The following is an 11,307-nucleotide window of genomic DNA, read 5'->3' as shown; positions in this document are numbered from 1 at the left end:
TTTTAGCCATGTGACAAAGGCCACAACAACAATTTGAGGGGACCAGGGGCACGCAAAGGCATCTCAGGCTTAGGCTGCTTGTCTTTAGTCAAAGCATTTCCCAGGTGCTTTAGGCAAGCTAGGTGCCGTTTTGGTGTAATTGCCCCACTGAGCCAAGTGGTGGCAGCTGGAGATGGGGCAGCATAGCATAGGCTCACACTGGTGAGTGGCTCTTGGAGGGTTGGCTCCTGGGAGCAGATTGCAATTGAGGGAGGGAAGTTCCTTGTTGCCCTGACTTATTCCTGCTCTTCCTATAGGACAGGCATCAGTGGCAGCCACAGCTCCCAGCCACCATGTCATCATACTGTTTAAGGACTACATTCTCATCATCATCAAAGTAGAGGAGGTTGATGGAGAAGAGTTTGTCTGGGACACAGCAGGGGCTACTGACGTCCTGGCTCAGTTTGAGGGCATTGATGATGGACTGCACTGTGGCGTGGTTCGTTGGTCTCATGTTCTCGCCCAGGGGGAAGGGACAGGATCCTTTACAGTGATACGCGTTGTAGCTTTTCGGGGAGATTATCCATCCTGACCAGCCGATTTCCTCAAAGTCCACAGAGAGGAGTTGTCTCTGGCATGGCAGGAACCGATCCAGCGAGCGGGCAGTCCGCGCCCCACTCACTTCTGGTACGAGCGGCTCAGCCGGGAGGTCTGGAGTCTTAGGGCTCAAATCTAGGAGGGAGTAACGAGATCAGAATAATATCCTTATTGATCAGACATACCTGAAATGAGACTGAAAGCAAGGTTGCAAGTGTGAACCACCCCCTTCCTGCACTCACTATCAGCCTCCCCATCTAGTCACTCAGCCCCCTTCTCAAAAATCCCAGTGTCAATCTGAATCATTGAGCACTTTGGGACTGATTCTTCTCTCACTCACACAGGTTTAAATCAGGAGGGACACCACTCGAGTCCATGGAGTTGCAATGGAGTAGAGAAGAGACTCAGGTCCAAAGGGTTTGCATCCATCATGGAGCTGACATAGCATGAGAGAAAGGCAGATACATGCCTAAAAGGCTGCACCCATGTCCAAGCCTAGCTCTCTAAAGAGTTTGTTCTGCTGCACAGTAGAAAGGAACTGCAAACCCTTCATGTTCCATTGTTTGCCATGGAGCTTTAGAAAGCAGGATTTGCTTTACCAGATCAGAGCATTGGTCTGTCCAGTATCCTGGCTCTAACTGTGGGCAATTCCTCGAGGCAGCCATCCCTGCAATACACCTGGCTAATGCCACAGTGATCTGTGTAAGGAGGAAAGATCTGATCCTTTTGGAGACCAGCTGATGAGCCTGAACCATGACATTTCATTAGCCCATCCCAGCATAATTACAAGTGTTATTATCCAACAGCAGGAAATTCCACTGCTTGATCACTGCCACAAGCTGGAGGGAAGCAGCATTTCTTTTCATTTGTGTTAAATTTGCAACCACTAATTTAACAGTGATGCCCGTCCCCCGTTCCTCTTTCATGGGACAGCATAAAAACAAGGGTCTTTAATACTTTATACTTTGCAGATAACTAGCCACTTCCACCTGAGGCTCGCACAGTGCTTTTCAGGGGCAGGCTGGGGAGCGATTGTTATGCCCATTTCACAGAAAGGGGAAGCTGTGCAGGACAGAGAATTACAGTCCAGTTCTGCTCTGAGAGAGAACTTTACCCAAATGGCTCAGGGGACGGAGGGAGGAGGCAGTCTGCCTCTCACTCTATGTTGAATCTCCTCAGATTACACATAAATTATCTCAGCTGCCAGCCCTGCAAACTCGCCCTGGATCAGAGTCCCTGGCTCCCTGCATTGCACCCATGATGAACAAGAACAAGTATAGCTGGAACTTAGCTGGTGAGGCATGGAGCCATGGACAAGCCCAGCCCCCCTCCCACAGCTGGCCTGGGCTCCAAACGGGTTAGAAGCGTTCAAAGCAGTGACCCCTAGTTTAGTCAGCAGGGCCCAGATCCTCAAGTGTATTTAGGCACCTAACTCCCATTGGATGGAAGTTAGGTGCTTAAATACCTTTGCAGATCTGGGCCCCAGCAACCGTGACTTCGAATGGTGAGTAAGGAAGTGATTGCAGCCCCTTTGCAGAGAAGAGCTGCACTTTATTCCCTTATTATTTCATCGACTCTGTGCCCTTCCCTGCGGAGCATGGGTGGGTTTGCCTGACCTGGGAGGCTGCTGATGGGCAGAGCAGCTCCTCGTCTCCCGTCATCAGTGAACAGAACCAGCATGGGCTTCTTGCTTTCATGGTGATCTCTTCCTGATGCAAATCGCACCATGCTGGGATCCACTGGAGCACTCCCCAAGCCACGGACAGTCACCAGCAGGCCGTGGTTACTGCTGTCCTCTTCCATCCAGTCACGAACCTGCAAAACCACACAACGGTCAGCATGGCAACAGCACCTGTGAAGGGACAGGACCCAGCCCCCAGGAAGGCACCGTGAGGTACAGAAAGGAGATACTGGGTACCTATGCATCTTCCAAACCATTGAGGACATCTCAGTCCTCAGATTGTGTCAGTCCAAACACCCACAGCCAGCCCTGCCTGATGATGGCTAACACACAGATCAGCAGTGGGCAGTGAGGCTCACCAGCCCTGCTATTCCCCTGTCCTGGGGTTGAATCCTGCATGCAGCCAAGGGGGACGAGCAGCACACGTGTCCCTGCCCTTGCCTGTGCTGAGCCCTGCAGTCAGGAAAGGAGATGAACTGAGCTTCCCTGAGAACAACTCTGCTTGGGTCTGATCCCAGGTTGGAGCCAGAGCTCCCCAAACACCCCGGCCTGTGCTATTTCTATGCAGCTCTCAGTGGGCCCAGAGCTCACCCTTTATTCTAGAATCCTGTGACCGATGGCTAAAGGTTGCTCTATAAGCGAATGGACACATTGCCTCTCAAGCCCTTACAGAGGAAGCCCGTCACATCTCCTTGGTGCCTTTTCTCTCCTGACTAGTTCTTACATTAGTTAATATTTCTGGAAAATATCTTCTTGTTTCATAATAACCATGGATCTAGACACACCTGGTTTGTGATATTGAGCACATATTTTTTACCATGGTTCATATTAAAAATATGTACATTGCTCTTGGTATCACCCCACATATGTAGACACTGCACCGGATGTCACCCTGCAAATATACACATGGTGCCAGGCGTCTCTCCCGAAATACACACTCTCAACACTACACCACCTGCCCCTTGGCGTGGTGGGCTCAGTCTCTCTGGTTTCGAGGGAAGACGCCCCATTGCCAAGGGGAGAGATGTTTGTTCCTGGTTGCCACCAGCCCTGCAAACTCAGCCGAGGATCAGTCATGGTGGGTTCTTTCTGGCTCCTGGATCATCCCTTCGGAGCCTGACCCAAATGGTGGATTATGGATGTGGTCAAGATAACCTGGAGCTGTACACCTCAGAATACAGTAAAGAGCCTACAGCTGGAATGTAGGTAACAGTTCTGAGGCTGCTGCACAGGGCAGCCTGGAGCTCAGCTCACTCTTTCTCAGGCACCAACAGGACTGACAAGAACTGGTTTGGATCTGACAAGGCAGCTGCTCAGACTAAAGATGCTGGTGTGTTTTTACATCATAGATATCATAGGTATCATAGAATATCAGAGTTGGAAGGGACCTCAGGAGGTCATCTAGTCCAACCCCCTGCTCAAAGCAGGACCAGTCCCCAATGTTTGCCCCCGATCCCTAAATGGCCCCCTTAAGGATTGAACTCACAACCCTGGGTTTAGCAGGCCAATGCTCAAACCACTGAGCTTTCCATCTCCCCTTTCCTGATCATAACCTCACTTCAAACTAAATTTTAGCAGAAATCCAGACTTCTCTGTCCCTTTCTCAGACTGTGAAGATTATAGCCAGTGTCCTAACGACATCTGTACTGTAACATCTGGGCTGTCCATGCTCACAGCTGTGTTACTCAGGGCCACATCTGGTTCTAGAGGAGCCATTTCAATACGGTTCAAAAGCAGTTCTGTAAACAAGATTTAAACCCGGCTGGCCTGGCTAGCACAGCCTCAGTGGAAACCCCTGCAGGTCACCTCTATTGATTCAAGAACCCAGGGTTGTGAAATGGCTGGATCTGCTGTCAAGGCTGCAGTGTCAAAGGAGAGGGCCAGCAGACTCAGCCAGCTTTTTCAAATGGTTGCACAGAAAAGCCTCGAAGGTGCCACAAGTCCTCCTGTTCTTTTTTGCGGATACAGACTAGCACAGCTGCTCCTCTGAAACCTGTCAGAAAAGCCTTTGACAGACATCCCCTCCCCCCCCCCCCCCAGCAGCTGCCCCTCTAGGCTGAAGCAGCTGGAGGCCAAGGAAGGGCATTGGGAGCTCAGTTTGCTGACAGAAGGGACAGGAAGGTTTCATTCTTTCTCTCTGTACACATCTGAATTTAGGCTGAAGACACTTACAGCTTGTGTGATGCCAAACACCTCCCAGCCAGAGCCCTGCAAAGCGATAAGTCTGGCTGCTAGCAGCTTCTTCCCTTCAAAGGAATCCAGTTTGTTCTTGTCCAGGACTTGATAGACACTCACCTGGGGATAGGGAATACAAGGCAGTTAGCACCAGGAGCCACTGGAAGATGAAAATCTCATTGAAAGTCTATGTTTTAAAGGAAAAGAGATGGGGGAAAGTCAAGTTAGCCTAGTCAGAAACCTCTGTAATCTAAGGCCTGGTCTATCCATAAAAATTGCACCAATTTTTAGAAACTGATTTACTTAAATTTGTGCAACTTATTGTGTGGACACTGAAATTGATTTAAAAGTGGTTTATATTGATTTAGCTTAAGTCAGTAAGGATCCAACTTTGGTGAGGTCAGCACACAAACCAGGAGCCAAATCCCACTTTCAGTAAATGTACAAGAGTCACTCCAGATTCATAGTAGTGTCACTAGAGCAGAATATGGCCCATGCACTTTCCAAGCAGAGGCATGTGCGCTTCTCATCTCTCCTTACCTGGCAGAAGTGATGTCTCTTGTAGAAAGGTCCCTCAGCCACCTTAGTCCGCAGTCTGAAGAGATGCAGCTCTGCTGTCAGGATCCTCTCGTTCTTAACCACACCCGATAAGATGAACAGGAAATGCATCTCATCACTGTGAGCTGGACCAAAGGGTCAGATTAGAAACTTTGGTGACCCCAGTTTCAGCCAAACTAAAAGGAACATCACATGGGCACATTCTAAACACTCTATTCTGATGCTGCACATTCTCTGGGAGGATGTGCTTCATCAGCGCATATGGGATACTGCTTACTCCAGGCCTCCTCTTGGTTTCTAGGATTCAAACAAGCACCAAGAGCCCTGGAAAACTACACACAAACTCTAGCAGATCAAACCATTAGGGCAACCAAAGCCACCAAGAGTTCTTACTTTTATCCAAGAAGCTGCGGACGGTGTTTCCCTCCAGGATGTCAGGGTCTTTGGTGATGCCATCAGCTCCTGCTACCGTGTTGTACAGGTCCACCATGTACTGGGGAGGCTGCTTGATATGATGGGGAGAGCGGGGAGGGTCTTCTATGCCAAATACTTCCAAAAGCCTCCTAAGAGCCTCTGTTCTTGTGTCTTCTGAATCCTCCTCTGGAAGGACATTGGGGGGTCTGGGATTGCAGCTTTGCAGCCTGGCAAGAAGCAGCAGCAACAGGAGTCTCAGCATGGCTGTCCTCTTCCAGTCCCCCTGCATAACTCCCACCCTCTATCCAGCACCACATTTATAACAGGGGGGAGAGATGGAATTAAGTCAAATATGTAAATGAGCCATCAGGAAGGGTAAAGAGAGCTAATTGCAGCGCTAACAAGGTGTGAAACTGGGCTACTGAACGCCTTTCAGCAATTAGCCCAGTACACAAGCTGTATGGAGCAGGAAGCCCACTTGTGTACTCTTGTTATTTGAGAGCAGAATGTGGAGGGAAGGGAGCAGGCAGGAAGGGCACCTGCGCTGCTCTCTGGAGTAAACATCCATGTCCATTGTAGTAAGGCACTGGCTGAGCCGAGTTTGCTCTCCATAGGAGACTAACTGCCTTCTAATGATGGCATTAATGGGGCAAACAGGAGGACCTTTGTGCTCAGGAATTGAACAGCTCTGAACAAAGAGTAGAGAAAAGGGTGGAACGGACTCTGCCCCTCATGTAGCAGAGGTAAGAAATGCACCTGACAGATAAGAACCACTGTCCAGAGTGATGAGAGATCAGGGCCAAGAGACATTTTCTAGTGCAATATTCAAGGAAGATACTTCAAACCATGCATAACATTGGGGGGTGGGGGGAGGAAAGAGAGGGCAGGGACAACAGACTGCCACTAGTCTGAAAACAAATACCTGGACCTCGGGAGAAGTGCAATAGACCCACCACCTTCAACCACCACCGTTATAACCATCTAGATCTGTTCTGAGCAGGGTTAGACGCTCAGGTGATTAAAATAGCTTAATACTGTAGACACAGTCCCATACTGACTGGATAGAGGGGCTCAAACCCCATTCCCTGCTGTGAAAACAACTCCTGGGCATATGGTTGTTGCACTGAACTACTTCCTAACAGCAAATCAGTGCTCAGTCGGGGCTAGTGGATCAGGCATTGCTGTGGGACAGCTCTGTCCCTACCCTGCTGAGAAGTCACTTGCCCTCCGTTTCTCTTCCTACCCTTTGTCTGTCATGGCCATTTATAATGTATATTCTTTAGGGTGGAGACTGTGTCACTACGTGTCTGGACTACCATGGCAGGCTCCAGGTGCTACCGCAATACACCTGAGAAATAAGAACCGTTTATCAGGCTGGTGAAGATGAGATACACCTCAGGCATGCCAGGATGAAAAGCCAAGAGAAGCGTGAGAGCAACCCCAGATTGCTCATGAGCTCTTGGCCTTAACGTGGGCCCCTCCCAGCCAAAGCTATTCCCTTCTCGATGAAGTGAGCTGTAGCTCACGAAAGCTTATGCTCAAATCAATTTGTTAGTCTCTAAGGTGCCACAAGTACTCCTTTTCTTTTTGTGGATACAGACTAACATGGCTGCTACTCTGAAACCTGTCCCCTTTTGCTCACTTTACTCATAAAGTGACTGAGAAAGTGCATAAAGCCATTTTAAACAGAGGAGTGAATAGAGCCCACATCTTCAACATGAAAGACTGTTATCCCCTTAGTCACACTGCTTTTCAGCAGACACCTGCTAAATCTCTGTTCTTGGGTGCTCAATCTGTACATTCCTCTCCCAGATCCAGGAAGAGAAACCAGGACGCATGATTCTCAGCATTCTACTGTTGTCTAGAAAATATTTGTGCAACCCCTTTGTAAAGTGTTTGCTCTCTTAACTAGCAGAGGTTTGTGGTGAGGCTATGGAGATCATGCTGCTGACTAGGTGGAATGGGGGAGCTTGGGGATACCCTTGATAGAATTTCTGTTTCCCTGTTTAGTTAAGGCTATGGAATCATAAAAAGAAAAGGAGTACTTGTGGCACCTTAGAGACTAACCAATTTATTTGAGCATGAGCTTTCGTGAGCTACAGCTCACTTCATCAGATGCATACCGTGGAAACTGCAGCAGACTGATAGTCTGCTGCAGTTTCCACGGTATGCATCTGATGAAGTGAGCTGTAGCTCACGAAAGCTCATGCGCAAATAAATTGGTTAGTCTCTAAGGTGCCACAAGTACTCCTTTTCTTTTTGCGAATACAGACTAACACGGCTGTTACTCTGAAACCTATGGAATCATAGAATCATAGAATATCAGGGTTGGAAGGGACCTCAGGAGGTCATCTAGTCCAAACCCCTGCTCAAAGCAGGACCAATCCCCAACTAAATCATCCCAGCCAGGGCTTTGTCAAGCCTGACCTTAAAAATATCTAAGGAAGGAGATTCCACCACCTCCCTAGGTAACGCATTCCAGTGTTTCACCACCCTCCTAGTGAAAAAGTTTTTCCTAATATCCAAACTAAACCTCCCCCACTGCAACTTGAGACCATTACTCCTCGTTCTGTCATCAGCTCCCACTGAGAACAGTCTAGATCCATCCCCTTTGGAACCCCCCTTCAGGTAGTTGAAAGCAGCTATCAAATCCCCCCTCATTCTTCTCTTCCGCAGACTAAACAATCCAAGTTTCCTCAGCCTCTCCTCGTAAGTCATGTGTTCCAGTCCCCTAATCATTTTTGTTGCCCTCTGCTGGACTCTTTCCAATTTATCCACATCCTTCTTGTAGTGTGGGGCCCAAAACTGGACACAGTACTCCAGATGAGGCCTCACCAATGTCGAATAGAGGGGGACGATCACGTCCCTCGATCTGCTGGCAATGCCCCTACTTATACAGCCCAAAATGCCATTGGCCTTCTTGGCAACACGGGCACACTGTTGACTCCTATCCAGCTTCTTGTCCACTGTCACCCCTAGGTCCTTTTCTGCAGAACTGCTGCCTAGCCATTCGGTCCCTAGTCTGTAGCAGTGCATGGGATTCTTCCGTCCTAAGTGCAGGACTCTGCACTTGTCCTTGTTGAACCGCATCAGATTTCTTTTGGCCCAATCCTCTTAGTTGTCTAGGGCCCTCTGTATCCTATCCCTACCCTCCAGTGCATCTACCTCTCCTCCCAGTTTAGTGTCATCTGCAAACTTGCTGAGGGTGCAATCCACACCATCCTCCAGATCATTTATGAAGATATTGAACAAAACCGGCCCGAGGACCGACCCTAGCTAAGTGTCTCTATCAAACTGGATTTTGCATTTTCTAAAATGTACAAAAATGTCAAATCAACCTGAAAAACTAGGAATTTGGAAGTATGAGAAAGGATTCACAAGGTCATGTCAGACAGAGCCAGGAACAAAAACTAGCTCCCTCATGTAGCACAACCAATAATTAAGCTAAATGAATGTCCTTGTCTATGCGGACTGTTCAGTGCACCTACTCCTGCATATCCATCTCTGCTAAACACAGTGAGACATACAGATGAATTTTCCTTGTAAACAGTTGCACACAAACACAGGTCTGTGCAGTGAATGAGGCAAGAAGTTTGAAAGAAAAGATGATGACCCTATGGTTGATACAATGGACCACAGTAGGACTGGTTTCTATCTCTGTCTCTGCACAGATTTCCTATGTACTCTTGGGTAAGACATTTACCACAGAATGTTTCTAGGTGGCTAGTAATTTTGGCCTTAATCTCTCTGGGCCTCAGTTCCCAGGGTACAATGGGAATAATACTCCTGCCCTGCCTCACAGAAGAGCTATGTAGAGAGAAGGAAGAGGCATTGGAGAGATGGGGATTGAACAGAGCCTTCTCAGGTAGTGGGGCAGAAGCTGAGCTCGGGAGGGGGCCTGGACCTCTGCTGTGCAGGGAGGGAGTAGAGAATGGGGTGCCTAGGAAAAGCAGTTTGGAGAGCTGGAAGACAAAGCCAGAGACTCTCTTCTGTGGTTTGTGTAGTGACCCGACCACCACCTTAGGTGCTGAAGGAAGCACAGAGGGGCCATGCCCACCCCTCCAGCCATTGGGTCACTTCTTGTCAACTTTTGTGACTTTACTGTGAGTCTCACGATATTTGGTGTTTTTTTCTTAAATCCCCAGTTTCTGGAGTCATGGGATTATGTCAAAATCTCAGTTTCTTTCTTCTTACTTTTTTTAATGTAATTTTCTAACCCTTGTGGTTAAAAGCTTGAAAATATGCCCTGAGAGTAACCTAAAGTCTCAGAAACCTGAAGATTAAGGGGGAAACTCCCCACTACCACATTCAAAATTTTAAAAAACCCTCATGATTTTTAGGCCAATCTCTTGTATTTTTGGACCTGAGTCAAAATTTTTGAACACTTGAGTTTGGCAATACTGGGGGGACTCACCATCCCTTAAGAACAGCCATACTGGGTCAGACCAAAAGTCCATCTAGCCCAGAATCCTGTCTTTTGACAGTGGCAAATGCCAGGTACTTCACAGGGAATGAACAGAACAGAACTGAGCCTTAGGACCAGAGGCCGCTCTAGCTATAAACAAACTATGCAGCTGTCTAGGATGGCAGTGCTGGCCTGGCCACTCCTGATGGAGGGGTGGTAGAACCAAATTTGAGTGGTGTTGTGATCCTGTGTGTCAGGGCCAAATATGCCAACCTAGGCCTATGAGGAGCGGGGAGGCACACTGAAGTTTTGCCTAGGCTGGCAGATTGTCTGAGCAGCCTCTGTTTAGAAGGCTCATAATGACCTTTCCCCAAGAGGCTATTTTGGCTTGTTTAGGGCAGATCTGTGCCTCAGGAGCCTTTTAAAGCTCTTGGGACATCCCGCATTCCCCATCATCCATTCTCTGGTGGTGGGGATGCTCTGTGGGGGCCTTTGGGGGTACATCACAGTTACATTGAGGGCATATTTGGGCATGTTGCGGGACCATGGGTCACTGCTGTGCTCTGTGTAAGGGTTTTGGTTTTAAATTGACAATAGTGATTATGCTCCAGGTGTTTCTGAAGCCACGTTACCCCAGTTCACTACACTCCCATCTCTGAGACATGAATTGTTCACCATTGTCACCACACATATTGAATCTATTTCCCCATGTTAAGTATCCTCACACCTTCTTGTCAACTGTCTAAATGGGCCATCCTGATTGTCACTACAAAAGTTTTTTTCTCCTGCTGCTAATAGCTCATCTGAACTAATTAGCCTCTCACAGTTTGAATGGTAACTTCCAACTTATCTGTATATATATTCCATTCTATGCAGCCGACGAAGTGAGCTGTAGCTCACGAAAGCTTATGCTCTAATAAATTTGCTAGTCTCTAAGGTGCCACGAGTCCTCCTGTTCTCATTGTCACCTTAGCACTGTACCCCAGATGAGATCGGGGGGAGTCTGGGGACAGACATGGGGAGAATGCTGTGACATACGTTTCCCTAGTAGTGATCGGGCTCTTTTCTTTGACAAGATTGTGGCTCTCAGGGGAGCTGTTGTGCAGGCAAGGACTCTCCGGCAGTGGTTCTCTCTGCAGCACTAGCATCAGGGGGAAGTCAAGCTCCCTGAGACACAGAGCAATGTCTAGCATTGTCTATAAAGACCTGCTGTCCCAGCCATGGCAGATGAGTAAACCCACTCTGGGTTAGAGACAAAGGCCAGATCCAAAAGTTATCTAGGCACCCAATTCCCATTGAAATCGCCTCCTCTCACCCCCTATCCCTGAAGAGAACGTTAGTATGAGAAGGAACAGCAAAGCACAGACTGACGAAAAGTAGAACATGTACAATTAACGGGCTGCTTCACACACGGCCCAACCATGGAACCTTAACTCAGCTCTCTAGGGAGGGCAATGGCAATAGCATGACCTTACCTCTCCCTCACAGCCAACGCCAT

At 48.4% G+C, this 11,307-nt stretch overlaps 1 protein-coding gene across 1 annotated transcript; it reads right to left on the bottom strand.

Moving 5' to 3' along the window:
- Positions 1-304: 304 nt before the first annotated feature.
- On the bottom strand, positions 305-11,307 carry LOC144257479 (bone morphogenetic protein 2-like). The gene is made up of 6 exons (XM_077805453.1): positions 11,285-11,307; positions 5,384-5,631; positions 4,973-5,115; positions 4,430-4,552; positions 2,193-2,391; positions 305-711 (listed from the first exon to the last, which is right to left on the bottom strand). Exons 1-6 carry the CDS (start codon positions 11,305-11,307, stop codon positions 305-307), a joined length of 1,143 nt encoding a protein of 380 aa, XP_077661579.1.

The sequence above is a fragment of the Eretmochelys imbricata genome, chromosome 25, assembly GCF_965152235.1.
Source record: "Eretmochelys imbricata isolate rEreImb1 chromosome 25, rEreImb1.hap1, whole genome shotgun sequence".
Taxonomy (NCBI): domain Eukaryota; kingdom Metazoa; phylum Chordata; order Testudines; family Cheloniidae; genus Eretmochelys; species Eretmochelys imbricata.
This window is presented reverse-complemented; position numbering and strand designations above follow the sequence as displayed.